We start from the raw sequence: 26,323 nt of genomic DNA on the forward strand, positions 1-26,323 counted from the left end.
CAAATTAGCAAAGTTCTTAAGAATAACTTAATTCAGAGTAAGATGATTTACTGTATTTGCTTCCATTTACATTTAATTTGATACTAAACTACATAAAATGGAAATTGAGTATTTAGAAAGGCTCGTGACAGAAGGAAGTAGCAAACCTTTGGGCCTTCTGGGCCATTCTGTCCTGGTAATCCAATATCACCTGGGAATCCCTGAAGAATATAAATGCAGTACATTAAGCTCTATGTCCTCATGTAAATGTATTTTAACCCTATTTACTCCTAAGCTGATCATTTGCCAATTTCACCCACTATTTCACCTACTAGCATATCAATCTAAACATTTTTCAACCATGCAGTTTTCAACATATGTTACAGGGCAGCATAATACACTCTTAGGAAAGCTTAAACTGACCTATTCCACATACAAGAGCTCACTGAAGCCCATGATTGACCGGTGTCACTCTAAATAACATTAAAGAATAAGACCGGTTTGATTTTGTTTCACTCATAGCCATGGATCCAAGTGGCTTTGTTAAAATTTTCGATCGGGTGAAGAAATCTCTGTAGAGTGGAGTATTTTAATTCAATGGATTGCTGTTAAAAAGCTGGCTTATCCTTTCGGGTTTAGACATTTCTGGGATCTTTAAGTTAAGTTAAGTTCAGGGTTTATTCGTCACACATACATTACTGCACAGTGAAATTCTTTATTCTTCACATATCCCAGATTCTTGTTAGTGGGTCAGAGCACAGGGTCAGCCCTAACACACTGACCCACCACTGCCCACCTAATTTGAATGCTAGAGATACCTCTGGGCCTGGAGGGCCGGGCAAACCATCTGGTCCACGATCTCCAGGTTTCCCCTAAGAGGACAGAAAAAAAACAAAAAAAAACATGATTTATGTTGACATTCCTTTAGGCAAGAAAAAGGTAATTTTGCTAATAACTAGGTAAGGTTTAGTAATGCCTAACCTGTGGCCCAAGCTTCCCTCGGATGCCTGGCATTCCTGGCAAGCCCTGAATACCCTGAAATTTCCAGCAGATTATTGGGTCATGTTCATTAGCAGTGAAACGGTTAAGCAGAAAAGGTGAAACTTGCCAACGTAAATACCTTGTCACCTTGGAATCCAGGCTCTCCGGGCTCTCCTGGCAAACCAATTTCTCCCTGACAAAACAAGGAGCCAGATGTCACTTTCGACATCCCTAATTAGGACTGAGGGGAGCATACAAAGTTTATGCTAAATCAGTGGACAAATATGTTTCATCCCAAAACACCAAAAATAACACTGTGAAGCTGGGAAAAGACTGCAGACATGTTGACAGTACAGTATTATGAAACACTCTATCTTAGGGGCAGACAGGATCATAGCCAGCTGGACACAGCAGCGCAATAGGGCAGCAGACAGAGGAAAAAGCGAGCTTCCTGGCTGCCATCTTGCAGTCTGAGCATTAAAAATGGAAAAGCTTTGGGGAGGTGGTCACAAACGCCATATTTTATTAATCAAGCACTCAGCAACAACAAACGTCCCATTCTGTAGCTGGAGCTCAGCTGCCAGACCTTAACACACAATGGGGCTCAAATGCTGAACCTTCTTGATAGATTTGTGACAGTTCAAAGTGTCTAAAGGACTAAAGGTTGGAAAAGTTACAGTCTTCTACACCATGGTCAAGGAGAGTACATGTTTATGGATTCCTGGCAGGTGTGAAGTAATTTGTTATAGAGAGAGCTTTTACACAGTGACTGAAAGGAGACATATGTGGATTTTCTGAGACTTTCTGGTCAAAGAAAATGGTCTGGCTTAATTTACCCTCAAATGTCAGCGATATTTATGGATGGTATGTACAATGTATTTATTAAGTTAATTAAGCAACTCTTTCTTATACAGTGGTACCTTGGCATATAAACTTCCCCCAAGAAATTTCCCTCAGCATATGAAGCATTTTCGGCACATAAGCGACCGAGCCATGTATTTGCGGTTGCGCGTACATCCAGTTGCGTGTACTTCTGGTAGGCGATAAAAACTAGATTTCGTCAGTGGAAAGCCAAGTAAAGCAAGTTTTTTTCAGTAAAGACAGAGCTCAATGGGGCCCAAAAATGTTATCAAGGAGTGCAGATTAAAACTGCGCCACTTTTAGTTTCGTTGCTAAAATTAAAGAGAAATCATAAACTAAGGTTATTGTGGGTGAGGTTTAATGTCTAATTATTTTATATTGTACTTCATCTGAATGTCTTTTCTTATTATAGCATTGGAAATGGGTAATATTGATAATACTTTTGGGAGCATAAAACATTAACATTAGTTCCTGTGGGAAAATACACTTTGTAATACGAAATTTCTAACTCACACCCAGAATGAATTAAATTTGTATGCATATAAGCTAATAAAATGTATTCAAATCACCTTATCACCTTTCAGTCCTGGCTCTCCTGGATTTCCTGATACCCCCTAAAAAGAAAGTAAAGCATGAACACGTTTTTCATTCCATTAAACCCAAAACCCAAAAAGTTAAACACAAAGACATAAATCACTTTTTTGTTTGATAGTTTGAATGGACACTTGCTAGCCTAAAAGAAAGGTTAACTAAATCAATAAATATTTTATGATATTTTGTGTCCTCTGCTCATAGGACAGATTACACTGGCGTGTAAGGTACAGACTGGAGGAAAAGCCTGGAGAAAAGTGAAAGATGACACTGCTCCACCTATTGTCGGTCCAAAAATAATTCAGTGATTTATAATATTAATAGTGTTCGCTCTTCTGAGGTGGATCAGTTTCACATCATCATAAGACATTTGTGTGCTTGTTTTTGTTCACGTCTAATATATTCCATCAGAAAGACTTTCTAACAGTTGCAGTTCAGTGAAGAGAAAATGATATAAAAACATAAATGTGATTTGTTGAACATCCAATTAAAACAGTTCATAGTATGTTTAAATAATCACCTTGGGTCCTAAAGGCCCTGGAAGACCCATGATTCCAAAAGGTCCCATGTCCCCCTGCCAACACACACACACAAACACACACACACACTGGACCATGTATAAACAGTACTAGGCAATAAAAATGTAAAAATAAAAACGTAATGCTGTATTTAAAAAAAAAGTTTTAAAAAATCTACTTTTACTTAATCTTACAATTTTACGCTTGAGTAGAGTATGAGTTATTTCATTATTAAGCCTTATTTTAAAATATACAGTATATCTAAGTCCAGTCAGTTATCATCAGTGATCTGCAAGACGTGTGTTGAACTTTTAGATTATTTAAGTAGCTAATAAAAACACATATAAAAGTTGTCTTAAAGGGACACACTGCAAACTGTTTATTAATGCCACTTTTTATGCAGGGAGTTGAATTATTATATGGAGGCATCTGTTATAATATACATCTGTTATAATATACATCTGTTATAATATAACTGTTAACCTCAGTTAAACTTGCGTCTTAAATTTAAACTATACTGACTTGTTTAGTGAATGCTTCACAACATTAAACACAGTGTCACGTTTTATTCCTTTACTTTACACATCACTTCCTAACAGCATTTTGAGCTCAGTAAAATACGGTTTTGCAACTGACATCTACACAGTTCATATAACTGACAAAAAGTTAGGCAGGTTTATACCTAAAATTAGGAATGTAACAAGTACTTGGGATGAAACAAGAGGAAATAAATGACTACACACACAAAAAGACCCAGAAAGTTTATACAAAGTCTCTAAGCAGTTGAAAGCATTACATTAAAGTGCAGATATACTCACAATAAGGCCAAGTACTCCACTAGGACCAGGTAGACCCAGTTCTCCCTAAGGAGACAGCAGAATGGACAAACAAAGGCTTGTTAGTTTCGATTCTAAACACTGCAGAAAAAAAAGTTCTGAGCTTCTGAAGCTGGCCAGAGGTGAGAGTTAAAGTGGAGGTGAGAGTAGAGTGAAACAGGGGTGAAAGAGTCCAGTCTCTCTCCCTTGATAACAGACTAATCTAATGTGGCTCATATCTCTCCCTGGACAGAAGACTGTTGTGCTGGACAGAGAAGGTCTTGTTGTGCTGTGTGCCTGGCCTGCTGCTAGCTGTCACTGCTACTTCCTTTTTTTGCCAAAAGCATCCCCTGTGTGTGTTTTCTTTCTCCTTTTTTATGTTAGCTGAAAGAAAGGAGATGGGTTGGCAGCCCTTACTAGCTACCCCACGAATGAAGAAACAGGCTTGAAAGGATAGGAATAAAGAGGAAGTTTAGGGTTACATGAGGAAAGGAGTCAAGGAGGTCAGAATCAGTCAGTAGGAATATTGTGTTTGGAAACCTTTTTTTGCATCTCCCGATGTGCTAAAAATGGCATATTCCCAATCTGAACATAAATGGATACATCAATTATCATGTAATATGAATGAAAGGAATAACACAGTGATCGGTGTGTTTACTTGGTTAAATAAAATAAAATGGTTTCAAATCATAAACAGGATCCAAAACAAGGCCTAAAACATGAAACCAAATGCAACACCGATATAAAAGTTATGAAAAAGCTATTTGGAAGTAAAGTGATTTGTCAGATGGCAAAACCGTTCCAGTAATAACAGCTGTGTTTCTCATTACAAGTGTTTCTAGGTCTGCTATGAAGCTGGTGATATGGCCTTGACTGGCCTAGTGTGTGTGTGACTGTGGTGGCAGTTAGTGGTTGCATTTATTGGCAAGTGATGGCTGCTGTGGTCAGTATGGTTTCTATAAGTGGTGCAGGACAAGTTGGAAGGGTGCAAAAGAAGGTCAGGGAGCCTTGAATTGATTTATTAAGCACAGATTAAGTCTTTCCCAAAGCTAAAGCCTTTTAGCAATGATACTGTTATACTTTTGATGTTCTCACATATATCTAGCATCATACTTTTATAGATATCTTAAACGCCAAAAAGCTGCAGCTTTCGCAGCTATCTGCAGGTCACTTCGTACTGATACTCACTGGATCTCCGTCAGGCCCTGGTGGTCCTCGCTCGCCAAAATCCCCAGGGAAGCCCTAAGCACAGAAAAGGGAGGCACTGAGACACTGTAATATATTTACAACTGAGCAGACATCTGGAAAAAGGTGGCCTGATTGCCTCTGATTTAGGATCAGTCCTTAAACCAAAATCTTCAAGAAGATTCATCAGTATTATTTTCAAATTAGTATCAAATTAGACTTTGTTTTATCAGTGTTTTGTTAAATCTGTTCTTACTTATTGGATGCTGATTTGGTTTAACGCTCTAAGCTGGTCTCCAAGCTCTCTTTCTGGCTAAGCTGGTCGTGGTGGCCATTAAGGTGATTTAGCTTTGTTTTAAAAGAGGTACTAAGAATGTGCTGAAGATCATTAACTGTCCTGATCGCCCACTACACAAGATTTTTGACCTCTGCACTTCAGGCCATCTCTACAGAATGGCAAAAAAATTTACTTTTTTGTATTCCTTGTAGATTTTAAAAGACAGACTAAATGCAAGACTTGTATTGTACAATGAATTGTGTTTTCCCTTAATGTCTATTATTATCAATTGTTAATTAATTAATCAGATATTAATTGACTGAAAGATGCGTTTCATGTCTGGCTGCAAACAAAATTTTCTTAGGGACAATAAAGTTTACATTTGTGTCAAATCGATGTCCTATAGGTTTGCACAACATTGCTAAGAAGCCAACTGAATGCTTTTTGAATTCTGGATTCTACTATGGGAACACTGGGCTTGAGGCAGAAATATACCCTAAATGAAACCAGCCCATTGCAGTGCCATGTACACACACAGATTAATCGATATGGCTATTTTACCTCCATATTACATGTTTTTTGGGAGGATATCACACAGAACAAACATTCACCCATGCTTAGCACCACAGGGCACAGGACTGTTTAAACCCATCTCTAAATCGAGTTATATAACTGGCCCAAACTGATAGAGGTTTTTGGTCCAGACTGATGTTCTCTTAAAGCACTAATGTTTCTGACGAGCAGTAAAAAACCATCCCCTGCGTGTGGATACACATTACAACAGCGGTGTGAGTGAAAATTAAAAATGGCTCTAACAGACCTAGTATGGTTGCCAAGGTGTAACTGGAGTAGAGGAAAAATACTGCATGTTCAGCTTGAACTGACTATTTCAGCAGATCTTTGATTTGTAAGACAAGCCAATACACACAGAGCGAAACTACACAAAGAAAATATAATCCCTTGTTTAATCTAAGGGAATATCTGATATATATTATTATTATAAATTGTTTGCATGGTAAAGACAGCTGCATGAGGAGTAATGAATGAATGTTCTGACAGCATGTATAATTAACCAAAATGCTTAAATGTGCTGAGACTTGTGGGGAAACACTAAGGCTGTTGTGGTCATGATGCTCATTTCTGTCAGCCATACAGGAAATACCATTGGCTGTGTGTTTCCTTGGGCTGACAAAGCGCATGGAGAAAGAGTAAGAAATAAGGATCTGCTGACAGCACTACTTTACATCCATCTTCTATTCCATTATTTACAATGTTTGGGCTGTGACGTCACACGGAGCCAATGTGCTGGATGTGTGCGAGCTACACTCGAACCACACAGAGAGAGCTTTGTTTCCTCTGCCGTAGGAATATCTCAGACATCTTTCCGAGGTGTAGTATACTACAGTATAAAGAGAGTCAGACCGACACTGAGGAACCGTTTCTGTGTTACAGTTCAGAATTGATCTTTCCTTGATCTAAACTGATGAAGAATCATTTCTGGAAGCGCAGGAAAAACAAAATACTGTTAATTTTTTAAAACATGCAGTGTGCCAATAAAATGTTTTTCATTTCTATGGAACGAGTGCTAAAATAGAAAGGAGAAAGTTCTGTTCGCTTGTCAATTCTTTGCCAAAAAAACACACAAGAGATAAGAAAATGACCCTGTTTAGTGCCAAACTGCCATGTGTACGATCAAGAATGTGGAGGATACTGACTGTGCATGACTCATAAGAAAATAAGAATGCAATGCTATGAAAGGTTGCCTCCTTCTATCAGTTTTCTGCTTATGGTTTAAATTTGGTTACTTAACCATCCTTTGCAGAATGATTCACCGTGTTAAAGCCTGGAGGTTCTCATAGAACTCTAAACGGCTTTTATATATTTCAGGGTTTTTTGTGGTTATGCCCTTCAGCCCTATGGCTTATGATTGTTAAAATAGAATATTCTTTTTCTCTTGACCCTGCTGGCATCAGGTCTGTAATGTGCCCAGGGATTGAGCACTTAGACGCAATTGTCTCAGCAGTACATGGACTGATTTATTGTGATGACTTGTGGGGTCATATAGACACAAGGAAGTCATTTACATTCAGGAAACACAGTATGCACTTTGAACAAGCATTCATAAAATCCCATTTAAAGAAATTACACTCAGATCTTGACCCTGCTGTGATTAGCACACGCACACACACATACACACACCATTCAAAGAGGCTTGTAGAGAGAGGATGGTGAGAGAAAACTTTACCGGCCTACCCATCTTGCCCTTCTTCCCAGGAACACCAGGAATACCCTGTGTAAGAAAAAAAGAAGTAAGAAAGACTTAAAAAAAGGATGGAGAGCATAAAAAAGGGCAAAGGAAATTAATCAATAAGTGATTACGGTAAATGTAGTGTGACTGAGTCTGTGCTAAAAAGGGCATTTATCTCTTTCCTCCACAGAAGCGACTCTATCAGAGCACTGTATGTTTGCTGCTGCGTCCATGCCTGTAAATGGAAGATCTAATCTGGCTAATCTGTGGCAGACTTTTTTCCAGCTCCTGAGTGCCTTATAATTCCCACACCGCAGGCTTCGTGCCAGCTCAAAGACCATGTGCAAATATTGTGAATGTGACGAATGCCCACCTTTGTTGGAAGGGTCTGTACAGTTTTTATTTTAGTTGAGCGTGCCAAAAACTTTGCAAACAGCACAGGCGGATTAACTGTCTACACCACTGGGATTAAACAAGTAAAGTGCTCATGGGATTAAAGCAAACCACAAGGAGTTCTCCAATAGACCTTGCGAGTTTCTGCTCCAGGGCACTCCACCACATGTTTCTGGAGGAAATTAATTTCGTACTATGTTATGGTAGGGATTAAAAAAAATCTCCGTATCAGTGATTCAGAGTCTCAGAATTTCAATAAGTAGGAAAATTGCACTAGGAAATGTTTTTACTGCTAATTCTCATGCTGGTGATTCAGGCATGTGCATGACTAAAGGTGAAAATTAAAAACTCAACTTACTCTTTCTCCATCAGGTCCTGGGAGACCAAAGAGCCCTGGGATTCCAATGAAACCCTACGAAAGGAAAGGAACGATGGAAAGAATTGTTAACATGAGTGGTCCTAATGTCTGGAGTTACACTAAAGCCTATAGATGACGTCTACAGAGGTCCAGCAGGTAGCCTCAGTGGATGGCGACTCTTCATGAAGACCTAGGCCTTGAGGCAAGTGTATATGCCCATGGACTGCATGGTGCTGGCTTCCACGATGTAGTCCAAGGGCACATACCCTCACGCCAGGGATCACTGAGGCTGGGCGGCTGGGTGGCACTGGTTTGCAAAGACACAGCAATGATGGTTATGATGACTTCATGAATGAATACAACAATATGTAATGGGACATGATGGGAAGATATACAGACATGACAATGCAAATAAACAAACTCTGCATTGTGTCTCACCACAGTCTTTTTCCCGAACTGTCAAAAGCAATCGAGTCAATCTTACTTTGGACCAATCTTCCAAACTGTGTAATTTTCTCAACATATAATAATGTAGGCTTGCTTCATAGATATACGCTATGGGAATTTGATACTTTTATAAGGGAAATATACTCTGGATATCAAAACCAGACAAATCTATGATGTTTACAGTCTTGGGAGTTTTTACATAACCACAATAGTCTGTTATGCTTTCCAGGCTTTTCAGCTTAAATAATGCAATGCTCTGCAAAAACTAGGTTTATTTACAGGGGCTGGAATTGTAAAATCTGCCAAATGAATAAGAGCTGTTTATGTTCTACCAATCGTTCATAAAAAAATATCTCAGAACACATTCGGTTACGCTATGTATGAACAAAAAAGCATGGAATGATCTAGCACAGTGCATGTTATTGCCCTGAAGTCCATCTATTAGAGACGATACAATATTAATATTGTCATCGCCATATCAGGTGGAACGCATCTTGCTGGAATCACTCACCCGAACTCCTTTTGGACCTGGATTTCCTATTGGCCCAGGCAGCCCCTACAAAACATAAAACTATGAAATAGCATTTGGGTTTTCAGTTGAAAACATTCATCTTATGAACATACTGATATTTGAATAATGCTGACAAAGTTCTTGAATCCATACCTGAATTTAATGCTTTATTAACACCTTTGAATAAATCCTATGCTTTTTTTGCATATGGTAATAAAAAAAAACGATCTTCAAGGCTACCTTAAATGTGTGCTATTATACAGTATAATTATTGTTGCAGGGTCAGGCAATACTTCTTCTACCAGCTCTACCCTATCATATACCAGCTACAAACTGGTCTTCCCCCAAGTGGCCAAAGATATACTTGCACACTTTTACGTCACAGGGCAGCGTAACTCACTTGGAGGAAAGTGCTATCTCTTATCTGTAGTAAGCTCATAGAGAGCATGACCCTTTGTGCTCCCCTGACTCCTAGACTTGGGTGGATTGGACTTTGTCAGGATTTGTTACTGTCTCCAGAGGATATGGCAAATGGTTTTGTGTTACGCTCTGCTGAGCCGTGTTAAGCTATTTAGGCAATTTAAATTTGTGTGGCACCCTGGGAAAACCCTTCAGGTGGTAAACAAGGGACAACTTGCAATTACAGCTGCCACACACCCTACACACCCTACACACTCCATTACCACCAACAGCTGATGTTAGACTACAAACCTAACTCCCCCAGGGGAGGAGAGGTGCTGCTGCCTATCTCAGGTGACGCGGGACACTAGGCAGTCCATCGCAGTGCACAAGCACCACACACAAACTCACTCACACCCTACAGGCAATTTTTAAACTCCAATTAGCCTAATATGTATGTCTTTTGGCTGTGGGAGAAAAAACACTGAGAGAACCTGCAAACTCTATTCGATGGGATTTCTCAGAATTTTTGTCATATTGTCATAATGTTTCATGCAGAATAAAGCAATATCTAAGAACTAGGGGTGTAACAATTCTCGCATTCGAATTCCTACAGTTCAGTATTTCTCCCATTCGGGTTGACTAGTGTGTGACTAGTGTTGGGTAATTTTCTCCATTATGTCAGTTCATTAATAATAAATTTTTTATTTAGTTTTCGAAATGTTGTAATTAAGATTGTGCATGTTCGATTTTTAATTAGGGCATTCCAAAAACTTTTAAGCTAAGAAACACCTCCGCCCAGCATATGCTCATTAACACAATAATATATTTATTCTCAGGCAGGTTCGAAATGAGGATGTTTTTATGTTAATTAGTTTTGGGTAAGGGCAGCTGGTTTAGTCCGGTACTGTGTACCACTAAAAGATTCAATGGCTGTATTCAGTACTGGAAAGAAGGGAGAGCCCCTGCCTGCCAAAACCCACATTTAAAAAAAGCCACAGTAGCACTTTCAGCAAGAAAACAGATCTGATTCCATTATGTCATCAACAACAATGCTCTCATTAGTAATTGAAAGTTGTTTCCAAATTGCCTTTAAACTGTCAGTATTGTTTTAACTAGCTTCTAACCAATGGCTTAATCCCAAGTCCCTCTCTAACCCCTGATCAAGGGCACTACTTGATGTGTGGGACAACTTGGGGAGTGTACACCCTATATTGCCCACTAACTTTCTATTTAATACCATTCAGGATTCAGTTGGAAACAGTTGAAAAGCTGAGGCTATTCTAAAGCAGAGTAAGTAGAGAGATTTACAGGACTGTTCGTCACCTCCATAGTTCATGTACTCCTCACATTTTGGCTACATGGTACGCTACTTTAAAGAAAGAAGTGTTATGCATAGGAGTTGTACCAACTGTAGCAACTGTCTAAACAATGATTTGCACTATTTGCTATAGATAGTGCTATTACTATTCTCAAACCTCTAAACATAGATGTTTTTAAGTAATAAATATACATGCATTTATGCGCATTCCTTATGTGTTTGTAAAATTATGTCCAGTTTGCACAAGATCATATGTTAACAATTTAAATTCATAATACAATTTAAATTCATGATACATAAAATTCCTTATTTTTTCACTTCACAGAAAACATACTGAATTGGGCCTTTTGCATAGCGTTACACCCTTACTGAGAAATAATCAGGCTTGACAAAGCCAATGCTGACCTTAGCATGCTGTAATGAGAAACATAACGGTGCTGATGAAGCACTGAGCCATGTGGAAAATATCCATCTTTTAGTAATGTTGTAGTAGAAATCCAGCGTGGCCTATTTAACAGGGACAGACTGATAACTGTAAACTATGTAACTCATCTCCAGCCGTGTTTCCTTTATTTACCATCAACACCACATCAAGTCCTATATACTGTCCATTCAAATATTTACAAAATCTCACTAATAGGAGCCAAACTCAAGCAGGCCACAATGCAAATGACTGTAGCCCTAAAAAGCTGAAATGTTGTAGTTATAGCGAATATAGTAAATCTTGTGGATGTAAGATCACTGCTAGGGGACAGGTCATGGAATGAGATGTTTCTGGGTCTGCTGTACATTTCTCACATGGTGTTCAGATGCATTTAAACAGACTCTAACCTCTCGATTTTGCACCACAGACGATCTTTATAAGTATAAGTGGAATCTGCCTTGTTGTAAAGCGCTCCAGCTTGGCTTTGTAAAGCAGCTTTAATGTTCATTCCGTTAGTTTTGCCCAGATTTGTGATTCCATGCTATCATAAACATTCCAATTAAAGTTAAATCCAAACCATTGCGGCAGATGTGCAGAGCAAGTCTGTGAGGATGAACCAGAGCACGATTTATAATGCTGATAGCTGTCATTATGCTCAGCTGTCTGTGCAGGAGACATAGGAGACACGCCAAACAAAGTTCCAGAGCTCAGGAATGCAATTCATGCCTTATGCTCTTCAAAGAACATTAGCTGTGATGCACCGTAGCATCAGTTTTGCATATAAGACGAACTTGCTTTCGTATTTTTCTGATTTCAAACATGTAGCTTGGGTAAAGCAGGGACATATTTTTTTCTTTAGCCTACTGTACAGAGTTTAAGTGTGTTCATTTCTAAGACTACTGTACGAGCCAGCAGCACAACAGGAAATTTACTGCACCTGCCTGCCAGGATAACCTTTGGCACCCGGGTTTCCATCTGGCCCATGCACCCCCTGCAGAATAATAAAGAAAGAAAAAACAGTAATGAGAAAGGGAAACTAATTAATTTATTACAATAAATACACTCACCAGCCACTTCATTAGGTACACCTGTTCTAATATGCCAATCGCATGGCAGGAACTCACTGCATTAAGACAAGAAGACTTAGTCAGGACAATCTGCTGACTTTTCAACCTAGCATTTGAATGGTGAAGAAAAGTGATTGAAGTGACAACGGTGTCATATGGCCTGGTTGGAGTACAGTGGAACCTCGGATTGCGAGTACCGCGGTTTGGGAGTGTTCCAAAAGACGAGCAAAGATTTTTTTTATTTTTTATGTGATCACATGTGATTACAACTGAGCCAACCGGTTTTCTTTTTTTTGCGCTGCGGAATTGTGGGTAATCGTCTCATTAGAGAGGTTAAAAATCCATTTTCTCTCTCTCTATCAGCCTGCTCTTTGTGTGTGTGCGCGCGTGTCATTGGACACCATGCCACACACACACACACACACACACCCACACCCACACACACACACACACACAGACCCCTCCTACTTTCGCCATCACAGACACACACAGAAACACACACTCTTTCTCTCTGCTCTACACAGAAACACTGCTTTGTCGTGATTTTTTTTTACAAAGGTAAAGTGCAGGTTAATTTGTTTTATTTTTACTTTATATTTTGTGTTAATTAATTTTCTGTATTTTTTATTTGGGCTGTGGAACAGATAATTTGAGTTTCCATTATTTCTTATGTGAGAATTCAATTTGGTTTAAGAGTGTTTTGAAATATGAGCCTGCTTCCTAAAAGTAATCCAAGGTTCCACTATATTTTTTAAACTGCTGATCTAATGTGATTTTTATGTGCAACCTTCTGTAGGATTTACAGAGGGTGGTCTTAAAAGGAGAGAATATTCAGTGAGTGGCATTTCTTTGGGTGAAAATGCCTTGCTGGTGCCAGAGGTCAGAGGAGAATGGCCAGACCAGATCAAGCTACTGTAATAAAAAGGCAAATGTAACTCAAATACATCTTGTTACAATTCATATGCCGAATAGTATCTCTGACCACACAACACTTTGAACCTTGAAGCAGATGGGTTACAGCAGCAGAAGAACACACTGTGTGCTAATAACAGGAAACCAATTCACATAGGCTCACCAACATTGTATAATAAAAGACTGGAAAATGTCTGATGAGTCTTGATTTGTGCTGCGTCATTGAGATGGTAGGATTTAAACCACATGAAAGCATGGATTCATCCCGCCTTGTATCAACGATTCAATGGTAGTATAATGGTGTTGGGGATACTTTCCTGGTATACTTTTCCTTATGCAAATGGCCCAACTTTCACCATCTCAATCCAATAGGGCACCTTCGAGATGTGATCGAACGGGAGATTCCCATCATGGATGTGCAAATTTACAACAACTGCATGATTTTATCATGTCGATATGTAGCAGAATCTCTAAGGAATGTTTCCAGCACCTTGTTGAATTTATGCCACAAGGAATTAAGGCAGTCCTGAAGGCAAAATGTGTTCAACCCAGTATTTGCAAGGTGTACCTAATTAAGCATATGAGTTTTTTTTTTTTTTTTTTTGCTTATACAGTATATAAGCATTTAGAAGCAGCTTCAGCCAAGGACAAAATACTTATTCTTTTTGTGTATATAAGTTCTATAACTTATATGTACATTTTATTATTTTTATTTATGGAACTTTTAAATGGCACCCAATGAATGTCAGTTTATAATTCCTCGTCTGGGCTTGTCAGCCAAATGCTCTTACAGTGCAAGGAAAGAATTTATATACCATTGTTGCTGCCATGCTACTTACTAAATAGAACTATGAATCATCCTGACGAAACTGTTTTGGATATTGGCAGCACTGGAAAGCTACTTAAAGATCACTCCGACTATTAAACTATTAAGAAACATAAACTTGTATAAAGGGAAAGTCTTACAAAGGTGCAGTAAAGTACTAATACATAAACGTTACACTAAGTGTAAATGTACATCCATTATGAAGCCTAAAAGAAAGCACACAGAACCAGGAAGTCTGGCCAAGTTTAACATTAACAGGCCAAAACTGTAGTTACACATCTTCATTTATGGCATCTTTAGTGCTTTTTATCTTTCTGTGATTTTGGATTCGGTCCATTCTGCTACATCAAAACAGTCTCTGTAGCTGAAACACATACTGTACAACAGAGACTATGGAAAGGCTTGATGTCGTCTCTGTACTGAAGTGAAAATAGAAATGTTATATATAAAGGAAATAATATAGGATTTAATAATACTTACAGGCTCTCCAGGATGGCCAGGTGGACCAGGATGACCTTTTTGTCCCTGAAGAGGGGATAAGAAAGAAAGCGAGAATAAGAAAGAAAGTAGGCAGAGTTGGCCATTAGCAGTGAAACAGGGGCCCCGAAAGAGAAGCTGGATGACTGTATTTATGAAAAAATAAAAAAATAAAAAATCAGATAATTTGTCTTCAATGAGATCCGTTCATGACGTGAGAGGTCTTCGCAAAAACTGTAGGAGTATCAGTTATCACCACAAAGCCCACTAAAGGGCTTGAGTCAGCTGATTATAACTCAGCTCCAGATGGAGATCATGACTCTTCTAAAGGGAACTCCTGGAGAGCCCACTGTGTGGTTTCCATTGAGAACATGCAAAAAGGACCTGTACAAAGCTTGTTACAAATCTTTCCAGCACAGCAATGGAAAGGCATTGAGTGCTAAAGAACTCGATGACTCTTTAAGTAAAGAACAGTTCCATCCAGGATTCCAATCACAATAACTGCAGAGTGGATCTTTAAACTCTCCAGCTTCATGTGATGTCATTAAGTACTGAGGAAAGTCAATTAATTTCCCATATGTTCATGGAGCTTCTGGTGGTTGTCATCATTAAAGCGATTGTTTAATTACAGTAGTGAATCTTGCAGGCTTGCTTTATTACATGATCAATGCTAGGAAATGTCTAGACAGAGAGAAAGAAAGAAAAAAACTTTTATAAAGAATTATGCACCACAAATGCACATCATTTTAAATAACATCCTTTTCTGGAAGTTTTGTAGTAGTATAAATATATCACAAAGGTGCTAAAAGCAGCAAAAAAATAAAATAAATAAAATAAAAAATAAATTCAAATAAAACCTGCAAATCACAAAAACCAACTTGGGCAAGTCTTGCTGAAAGAACCATCATCGATTGAGATGGAACACAGCAGTGTGTGCTTTGGCAGATTTACTTGTAATCACCTACACGCTCACAGTAATGAAAAGTAAGTCTTAGAAATTACTGACTTTGAATAAGAAGAGCAGTGTTTTTAATAAAAAAAGGTTGTTTTTTCTAGCAGTGCCAAGAAACCTGCTTTTAAATTAAACCATTTGGAAGGATTATGCAAGACACTTGTTTAAACAGTAGCTAGTGTTATTCATTCAGGTATTAATTCCTAAATCAGTTTTTTTTAATCACTACTACAATTATATGGTGCCCTCCAGAATTACTGGCGTACATTATAACAAAATAGACCAAAAATACTGTATGTACACATCAACTGTAAACATTACACCATAATCTGTTTTCTCCCCAAACTATTGCCTCAGAAATAATGAGGTTTTCCAAGGATTAACTGGAAGAACTTGACAGATTTGCATCTCAACCCCACTGAACACCATTGGCATTACCTGGCATACCGACTGTGGCAGCCCTCCCCGATCAGCATCATGCCCTACCTCACTAATGCTCTTAGGGCTGAATGAGCAAATCCCCAAAATCTAGCAAAGAAGCAAAAAGAATTCTAACAAAAGCAAAAATTTGTTTGGTAGTCAGGTGTCCATAAACATTTGCCCATAAAATTAAGATTTCCTTCTTTGTCACATGCACCTTACAACCCACTGAAAAGATTTTTTCACATATCCCAGTTTGGGAAGCAGGGGTCATAGTGCAGGGTTAAGAGCCTTTCTTTAGGGCTCCAGAGCGGAAACCTGGTGGTGCTGGGGCTTGAACCTCTGAACTTCAGATCAGTAACCCATAGCCCTAACTGTTTGCGCCACCACTGCCCCACTGAAGCATAGATATATATATAAAAAAAAGCACCACCGCAAGTGCAAGTAAGTGACTGGTAATTGATTGTTTTAATGCACAGGGAGCCTGTATAGTTCTATTTAAACACAGGCATGCATTTGTAAACACTTGTTTACAAGTATGTATGGAGGCACCCAGTATTTTTTGAAACACTTATTTTTGAGAAGACTTTACTAAACCTTTTATTTTTATATTCTGTAAAAGTAAAAAGTAATACAGAAAAGATTTCAAAACAGAATGTTTTTATAAAGCTAAGAACACCATTCCTAGGTGTGCACTCCTTTATTAGGTTAAAGATCAGATAAATAGCTTTAACACTCCTTAATCAATGCTTCTGAAACAAGCTAAAGGGGATGCAACATGTGCATTTGGAATGTTCTATACCCAAACCAACACGAAAACAGACAGTGTAAATCCAAATCAGCGCATCAGTTCTTCATAGTTGTGGCTGCTATACGTATGGCTTGGCATTCCAGCACTGATGAGGATTACCGCCTGCACAAACACACACCCTGCAGCTGCTACTTTGCCAATGCCAATCAATCCGTCCACAGCAAATTACAGCACTAGACAGCAGGCTGGGAGGCCAAAATCTCTTTAAGAACATACGGGTCCCGAAAGGCCGAGCAATTATGGTGGCCTCTTTTCAAAGCAAATCACAACAGAAATAATAGACTTGCATAGAGGTGAGATACTGATCAAAGCAAGCATGCGCTGTGTGCAACATGGTTTAAAAGCAAGCCTCTGATCTCTATCCTGGAACTGATTGCTGCGCAGATGAAGACAATGAACAATGCTGAATCCACCCCCGAATGAGGAATATATATATATATATATATATATATATATGTATATATATACAGGGTGGCCCACATGTCTGGTCTGGATCTATAGACAAACAAGCAAATGCTGCAAAATTCAGCAGTAACTTCTTTACGTGAAGAATCCACCTTGGCTAAGAATGACTTCTATTCAATTTTCTAATGTAATTTTTTAATTACTAATGTTTCTAACTTTCTAATTTCCAAAGTTCTGAAGCCAACTTGGGTTTAAAAAAAAAACCTATACAGTAGATATAATAAGGCTACTTAAGTCACATGAGAAGAGTTAAAGTAGAGAGGAACGCCAAGCCAAACTACACAGCAATGGAAAAGAGAATGAGAAACTCCAAGATAACCATCTGTGCCATTTTTTATCTTGCAGATTGAAACAGCCCTCTAGCGTTGCAAGCCAGAGACACTCAGTGGAGGGTGGCGCTGAACAATATAAAGACATGAAACAGAATCTGGATCTTTCTCATCAGTGACAGAATGGATTGTTTGACTGACTAAGCTCATTAGTAACTCATTCGACATTTAATAAAATAATAATAACAACAACAACAATAATAATAAACCTTTCCTTTACCTTTTGCTATAAGTTTTTTCACTTTTCTTAGTTTTTAACTAAAAATATCACAAACATTATGCATATTGTAAACATTGTAATATGATAGTTGAATACAGAAAATACAGATTGTTGAATCCTCTAATCTGATGATTATTTTTTATAGCAGTAGATTTGGCTGTACTTCAAATGCCTATACAAATCCACTTGATATAAACTATTATACAACACTTAGTTCCGACTGAGTAATCTGATAAGACGAGAGGCATTCCTTGAGTGGTGAGCCAAGAGCATACCATATGGAAGTATAATACTGCCAAAATTGCTCAAAGCAAAATAGCAGGTTAAATTACATAAACTGAAAAAAAAAAAAAAAAACGTGTTGCAATAAAAATGTTTGAATTTTTCTGCATTGCAATTTGATCTGAGTTGAAAAAAATCCTTGTATTTACAATGTTTGAATATTTTTGCCACTGCAATTTATTGTGGTTGTATATTTCAGGTGAAAATGTAATATTGCAAAATGCAAAAAATTCAAGTTACTACATTGCAGTTCAAAAATATTTTCAAGTGTTAAAATGTACAATCTACATTAGATTCGACAAAATTCAGGTTGCAAAAATTCAGGTAACAAAATTCAAGTCGCTAAAATTCAGGTCTTCACATCCGGGATATCACAGGAAAAGCAGTGGAGTGCCGATTGCTGCTGTCCGTGCCGCAGTGTACTTTAAAGTGTGCTTCCTGCTCCCTGTGCAGTCTACTTCTCAGAAACTACTTACCGATCGGAACGCAGCCCTCGTAACTAACAGGCCGGGTTGCCAGTTATACAATAAAGGGTGTATGTGTTAAAATGATCCCTCTGCCGTAAACGCTCTTTTATTCAGACGCGAGAGCGATGGGTTTCCCGCCCCTGAGCTCGGTAATGTACAGTCACATTCAGTAACCAGATGGGATTAATTTCCCCAGCAGCAGCAACAACATACATGCTGTTTACACTTTGTTAAATTTATATTGCTTATAAATAAAGGTAAACATAAAAACCTTGTAATTAAGAAAAACATAAAGTGTGGATAGTACGGTTTAATGTCAGTGTGATTAAAATATAATAATAAATAAATTATATAAATTATTTTATGCAACGCAATTACAACATTTCAGTTTCAGTTTAATATTAATAAAAAAGAATATAAATATAATAAATATAATTGCAGTGCAGCCATTGATGTACAATGTTATATGTGACAAAGTCACAGTGCGACAGGTATTAATGAGGCGCCGTATAGGGCTTAAATCAAACTTAACTTATGCACACACATATGAAACACTCACACATACATACAGTATATACTACTAACTGTTTAAATAACTACATGAAGACTTATGACTGTAAGATATACAGTGTGCCATCTATCACCTGTCTTACTGTCACTGTCTCTATTGCTGTTGGATATCTGGGATTTCCTTCGGGATAAATAAAGTATCTATCTATCTATCTGTCTATCTATCTGTCTGTCTATCTATCTATCTGTCTATCTATGTCTTTATTCTTTGTCTTGAATCGTCCCTATCAGTTTATGTGCACGGAGTCAGACTTCTCCAGTTACTCTGGTGTCACTCGCTGAACCCATGCTGTTTGACTGCTTCCCAAATTTGTTTCTGCTGCTGTACAGAATTTTTCCACAGACTGTACATCACCGAGATCAGGGGCGGGAAACCCATCGCTCCCGCGTGTGAATGAAAGAGCGCTGGCTTTGCTTTAAATATAGCGTTTACTGCAGAGGGGTCATTTTAACACATACACCCTTTATTGTGCAACTGGCAACCCGGCAAAACATAATAGAACAAAGTAGTTTCTGAGAAGTAGACTGCACATGGAGCAGGAAGCACACTTTAAAGTACACTGCGGCACGGACAGCAGCAATCAGCACTCCATTGCTATTCCTGTGATATCCCGGATGTGAAGACCTGAATTTTAGCGACTTGAATTTTATTAGCTGAATTTTTGCAGCCTGAATTTTATTACTGAATTTTTATTACCTGAATTTGTAAGATAAAAAAATAATGAAGATTGTATTTTTAACACTTGAAAATATTTTTGAACTGCAATTTAGTAACTTGAATATTTTTGCATTGAATTTTAAATGCCTGGATTACATTTTCACTTGAAATATACAACCACTATAAATTGCAGTGGCAAAAATTTCAAACATTGTAAATGCCTTAAGGATTTTTTTCAATTCAGATCAAATTGAAAATTTGCAGATTTTTTTTTTTTTTTATTGCAACCCCTTTTTTTTTCAGTTCATGTAATTCAACCTGCTATTTTGCTTTGAGGAATTTTGGCACTATTATACTTCCATAATACCAGCACTAGGACATTTAACTATATGTATTACTTTGTGTCACATGGTCTAATTGAATATGCATGCAATGAATGTTGTTTTTAACAACACTTTAAACCCTTATTTATTGCTTCTACTGTCGTTCTGAATTGCCTCAGAACTGTCCGTTTTTTTTTTTTTTTTACGACTAACGCTAGCTACAAAACTAGCTAGCTTCTGACACTACGCTGAATCTCAAATTCCTTTTTATCCCCTGATTAAGGGAACTACAAAGTACTTGCTGTGTGGAACAAGAGATTGTACACCCTAGCACACTAGCTTTCCGTTCAATGCTATTTGGGATTCAACCATGAAACTCATGAAGTTATCTGATTGGCCGAAATTAGCTTAAAGTGGAAATGTAAAGGAAATCTTGTACGTTTCTCAGGACTGTCCACCACCTCCACGTTTTATTCTCCACATTTTCTGGCTACATAGTTTGTGTTCCACCAGGTAAAAACTAGTTCTGCAATTCATGGAAGAATATGTGCTGTCGAAGCAAAATAACTGGTTAAATAAAGAAATATATCATAATCTGTTGATACCAAATGCTGTTTGAGGAATTGTTGTTTGAAAGCAATATCACACTCGAAGGAGTGCTATGCCTATGTCTGCATCACAGCCATGCTGATATTCAGCACACCAGCACTCCCACTCGTGATTTTACTTAATTATTCTTTCCACAGTAATATCTTATCACAGGGACTCACAACGCAGCATAAGCTAATAACAAATTGATTAGAAAAACAAGTTGTTATTCAACCAAGAAAAGTGTGCAATTGTTGATTTGCTAAAACGTTCCCTAAAGAGACACTTATTTAATATATTTTTGTAGGAGTCATATTATGTAATGGTGAAGTCGGTTTTCTCAAGACATATGTTATTTGTAACATTACAAATTTTGTTGAGTGAACTACTGTTAAAAGCTGCTGAACAGGAAATAATTTGCAATGTGTTTTACAATATTAAATGTAACAATACAGAGAAGAAAAGCATGAGCGACTGAAAATTATAATAATTGCCAGACTGATGAGGATTAGGAATAATAAAAACGTTGTTGGACCCGCTGCTTTTGGAAAATAATCAACTTTAGGATAAGATAAAGTAACTTTGCTTTGTTGCGGCCCACTTTTCACCTCTCATTATAGATTCATTTCCAGAAGACACTTACAATGGTATGTTTACAGCTTTTCTCTGGTCTGAGAATGTCACTTTTAAGTGCGGAAGACTATAAGGTGTGTGAATATCTGTGTGTGTGGGATAATGGAATCCAGATCATGGGTCCGAATCTTGGCAGAGCTTGTGAGTGTGGCACTCCGTCTTCTCCTAGAGCAAGCTGATAAATTGGCGCTTTTAACGACTTTGCTCTGAATGCTGTAGCTCTGAGTGCAGCTGATGAAGACAAGATGGTGCTCTGGCTGTGAGTTCTCGTGTTTCCTCAGAAAAACTTGTTTTCTTTCACACTGATAAGGACGGATAAAAACGGGCTGACTTACAAATGATACAACAAAGCAGGATAGCACTTTATATGAAATCCTAGCCGGAACGAAATCTAAACAAAACGCCTCCCACCCGTGTCCTGCATTGACTCTAGCGCTTGTCTGAATATCCCTAATGCTTTGATATTCCATTACATTTTCAGACATGATCATATAATATAAAGGGATTTTAAGGCCACTCTGAGTAATATTATCTAGGAAAAAGAGCAAAGGATTAATTCTCTTATAGTATTAAAGCAAATATTTGACAAAATATATATTTAACCTAAAAAAAAAAAAAAAAAAAAAAAAAAAAAAATATATATATATATATATATATATATATCATATAAACTTCTCCATGCATTTAAAAATCAGACTCAATGAGAAAATACAGTGGTTCTTTCCTTTTTTTTTTTTTTTTTTTACTCATTTCCACATTCCTCCCTCTGCATGTCTCATTCTGGCTCCGTCTTACTCATGCGCCTCCTCCCAAATGATCATTCACCTCTGACTTGCTGACTCAGATCAGCACTTTCCAGCGCTTGTGTCTATTTTTTCCTCGCTAAAAGCAGACATTTGGTTTTATGTCTACTCGTCAGTTCTATTAAACCAGTGTCTGTGATTGGAGGAAGAAAGAACAAAGATCATGGGGATTATCTGCATGGATAAACAACTAGGGAAAGCAACAAGGGTGAGGTTGAGGGCAAGTGACAAGCTGAGGGAAGCTGAGGTGGCTCGATGGCTGATGGCAGACAGCTGTGTCATGTCTGTTTAGACAGACACCTTCTGAGATCTTCAGCATGTGTGGCTGACTCTGGTTACGTTGTGTGTGAAGAGATTTTAAATGTAGGACAGGGCTGTAATACGCGCCGAACGAAATAGCCTTCATTCATGTCTCGGAAAAGACTACAAAACGTTATCTATACAGCAACATGCTCCTCACTCAAGCATGTTTGACTATTCAAACTATTGTAAAAGTGGAAAAACCAGATGGAACAAATCACTGTTATACGTGTAAGTCTCAGAAGGATTACGGTTTTAAGGTTTCTTGCTCACATGTTTGCTCAGTAGATTGAGCTACCTCCATAGTTTCCACCATTTAAAACCCCAGGTGCATTGATTATTTTTATGTGCTTTCCACTGGGCCTTCACTCTACAATAAAACTAGTCAGCATGTCAGCTCGCCCCCTTCTCTTGCTTGAACCGTTTCTATTGGTGACCCTGATCTGGCTTCATTACAGTGTTTACCCAGTTTTCAACAGAGACTGAAGATGTCTCTGGAGCCTGGCCATGAGGCCAACTGTTAGCTAGAATCTTTTAGTAAAACAGCTGGTCAGCACTGTGGCCAATGAAATCCAACCGATTCAAAGAAGCACAACTGATCCTGAAGCAGGAAGAAAGAAAAAAAGAGAGAAAAAAAAAGCAGAAAATCCTGCTTTTTTTTTTTTTTTTTTTTACTCCATCTGCATTTCATAAATACTTCTGAGTCATGCTTTGGCCTTTCATATTAGGATTCATCTTATATAATGGCACATACTGACACATGACACACGGAGCTCCAAATTCCTTTAGCAAATCAGATTGCAGTATAAAGGCTGGAATACTATACTGTACTGTAACAGACGTTCATAGCCTGCGCTTGTCCTATTACACAACACTGTCTCTCATTGCCAGACAAGACATCTGCTCTTATGCTGAGAATGTGTGTGTGTGTGTGTGTGTGTGTGTGTGTGTGTGTGTGTGTATGTGTGTGTGTATATGTGTGTGTGTGTGTGTGTGTGTGTGTGTGTGTGTGTGTGTATATGTGTGTGTGTGTGTGTGTGTGTTTGTGTGTTTGTGTGTGTGTGTGTGTGTGTGTGAAAGAGTCTAAAGGATTAGGCATAGGCAAACACAACTGGTAATCAAAACCATTTGTTTTCCAGCTAATTGTCAGCTTATAGTATAGAGAGATACATTCAGCAGCATCAATTCTCTATACCCTGACTAGTTTCTGCTCTTCAGCTGGCATTTTTTTTTTTTTTTGGTAAAAATGCTTCGTCTCTAAACAAGGGCTTATATGGAATAACCTCATGGTTTAGTGCCAGTAGTAATTTAGCAGAACTAGTGTTTCCAAGTAATTTTCCATGAGCTTTTAATGTATTTTTTCAGCCGAAGCTTTGTGATTAAGAACATATGTGAGCAACAAGGCAGCCAGGTAATTCTATTACTTTACAATGTTTCAAGCCGTCATTTTGCCTCCAAACATATTGGCAATCAAAAAAGGTTGCACTCTGAGTGTGATGTGCGTCATAATGCACAGTTTAGCATTACCATTCCGCTTCGGAGTGTTTATTAAACAACGGCGGGCATGCATTAGGCTCTAAATAGACCCACTGGAAATGACATATTATTTCACTAAGGAACTATGAAAATGAAAAATCTCACTTTCGCAGTTTAAAGAGGGAGAGTGGGTACGAGTGTTATGAGACGACACTGGAGCGGGAGCAACAGGCAGGACGCCAGGCGGAGTCTCTCAGCATTCAAGTCGATGTTCCAAAAAATGACCGGCTGGAACCAATCGCTTCCTCTCAAGCTGTTCAGTGCTGGGTTGTTAATATGATCTCAGAAACACGACCGATCCCTTTCTACACTGGCACGAAAAGCTCGTCGGCACATTTGATACCAATGGAAGAATCATTTCGGCCAACAGCTGATAAACAACAAAGTACGACTCACAGGGGACAGTTTTAGAAACAGCATGATGCAATTTAATAGGCTTTTCAATGACTGGGCAGTTTCACCCAAAGGTACTGTATGCAGCTGTGGAAAAAACAAACAAACAGAATATCATCAGTCATCACAGACGAAAAGCTGCTGAGTGAGCCATTTTTTTTTCTTTTTCCGCCAGGCATAATGACCCTAAAACAGGGTGAATTCAATAATGTGTAGTTTGCACAATTTTATGATGTCATAAGCTGGCCGCTGAGCTGCAGAACATGGCCGAGAAGACCAGCTCGGAGCCTGTATCTGGAGCCTGTTAGGCTTTCGTCCAAACGAATGAGAAGAAACATCCAGAGCAAGGCAGACGTTCTGCGCTGCTTTGGGATCGTTTTCCCTCTGATGAGTGAATGGGATTTCACACTGGCCTGAGTCGAGGAGAGGCCTCTATTCATGGAAAAAACCCAAACATAAAGCAACATGCAATCACTCACCCACAAACCTGGAGCACATTTACCGGCTTTGATTTATATGCACAACACAGATGCGCCTAAGAAAGTGCTAAAGCGCAATACGTGCTGGAATTTCTGCAACAGATATGAAGCTAATTGGGAAAATCTGAACACGCAGGCCAATGACGCCAATCTACCGTTCCAATCACCTGGAGACTGACACATTTTAACATCATATGGAAAAGCTAAAAGATTTCTTACTTGTCGACCTTCTTGTCCAGGTAGTCCGGGTGGTCCTAAGATCCCAGGATCCCCCTGCAAAGTGAGCATGAATTATGTAATGTACCTGGCACTAATAACACAACATTTATAATAACTATGTCAATACTTTGCTAAATTGCATGCGTATGGATGGCACTAATCAAGTTTATGCACATCTGGGTTTCTATTGTTTATCCTTCTCCAAGTCCCAATACTATACATTGCCTAATGCACTAGTGTTGCTAAATCAAGAGAGAAGGGAAAGTGCATACTTTTGCTCCATTTGGAACTCTGCCAGGGGAGAGTCCAGGGTCCCCCTTTCTTCCCTACGACACACAGACAGGAAAAAAAATAATTCTTGCGTGGGATACATGTGTAAGTGTGTGTACTGCATGCCTCTGATACTGAGATATATTGTAAATGTGCATGCATGCTGTTGAGCTGCGAGTAATAGACAAAACATATGATGATATAGCAGAGTTAACACATCAGACTAATCACTCTCACACACACACTCATCATCTATACCGCTTTATCCTGTATTCAGGGTCGCGGGGACAGACTAATCACAGATTTTTTATAAATAATTATTAACATGTTATTTTTAAGGGTAATGGCACATAAACCAGTATAAATCAAGTAAATATAATGTAGAATACATCGAAAACTCTATCACAAGCAATGAATTCGCACCTGAGCTGAACCTAACTCTGGAATGAAATTCCAGAAAAAATGAACTATGAAATTCCTTGTCCCAGTCGATGGTCTCCCACTGCGCCACAGAATGTTTATGGACATGACACCATTAACAAAAGCAATGTGCACGGAGGTTTAAAGATGGGGAACCAGCATTTGAAAACAAACCATGCAGCGAGAACCGAGACAAAAGGGATTCGGGAGTTGGGTTCTGGCACAATGGCACAAAAGCATTGCTTGTGGTGGAGACTATGTTGAGTAACACCTTTGTATAGAGGAAGGGTTACTCTACCAACGTGTGCAATTTGAATGATCTAAGTCAGTTAATAAAAAAGTTATGCCCCCTACAGTACATTACAGTTCTATGATAACACACAGGGACTTGTATGGAAGACACTCCACAGGAACAAATAAAAAGTCATACTTTTTAGCCTCATAGAACCCCTACTATTGTTATTTGATAATTAATTTTTTTATTTGATAAAAAAGGTACTATTGTTTATTGATAATTGATCAAGTACTGTATCAACATCCAAGGGGCATTCAAATCAAACTGGGACTTTTGATTTAGCAGAATAAGAGTAAAAAC

At 38.4% G+C, this 26,323-nt stretch overlaps 1 protein-coding gene across 1 annotated transcript in view; it reads right to left on the minus strand.

Moving 5' to 3' along the window:
• Positions 1–26,323, minus strand: part of col27a1b (collagen, type XXVII, alpha 1b) — an 80,985-nt gene that overhangs the window by 28,682 nt on the left and 25,980 nt on the right. The window contains exons 6-20 of the mRNA XM_053480961.1: positions 25,311–25,364; positions 25,039–25,092; positions 14,594–14,638; positions 12,246–12,299; positions 9,165–9,209; positions 8,207–8,260; positions 7,453–7,497; positions 4,934–4,987; positions 3,749–3,793; positions 2,933–2,986; positions 2,391–2,435; positions 1,100–1,153; positions 961–1,014; positions 798–851; positions 147–200 (exon numbers count right to left, since the gene is read on the minus strand). Coding sequence (XP_053336936.1) covers positions 147–200; positions 798–851; positions 961–1,014; positions 1,100–1,153; positions 2,391–2,435; positions 2,933–2,986; positions 3,749–3,793; positions 4,934–4,987; positions 7,453–7,497; positions 8,207–8,260; positions 9,165–9,209; positions 12,246–12,299; positions 14,594–14,638; positions 25,039–25,092; positions 25,311–25,364 — 765 coding nt within the window. The remainder of the gene's footprint in view (positions 1–146; positions 201–797; positions 852–960; positions 1,015–1,099; positions 1,154–2,390; positions 2,436–2,932; positions 2,987–3,748; positions 3,794–4,933; positions 4,988–7,452; positions 7,498–8,206; positions 8,261–9,164; positions 9,210–12,245; positions 12,300–14,593; positions 14,639–25,038; positions 25,093–25,310; positions 25,365–26,323) is intronic.

Source organism: Clarias gariepinus, chromosome 21 (assembly GCF_024256425.1).
Source record: "Clarias gariepinus isolate MV-2021 ecotype Netherlands chromosome 21, CGAR_prim_01v2, whole genome shotgun sequence".
Classification (NCBI taxonomy): domain Eukaryota; kingdom Metazoa; phylum Chordata; class Actinopteri; order Siluriformes; family Clariidae; genus Clarias; species Clarias gariepinus.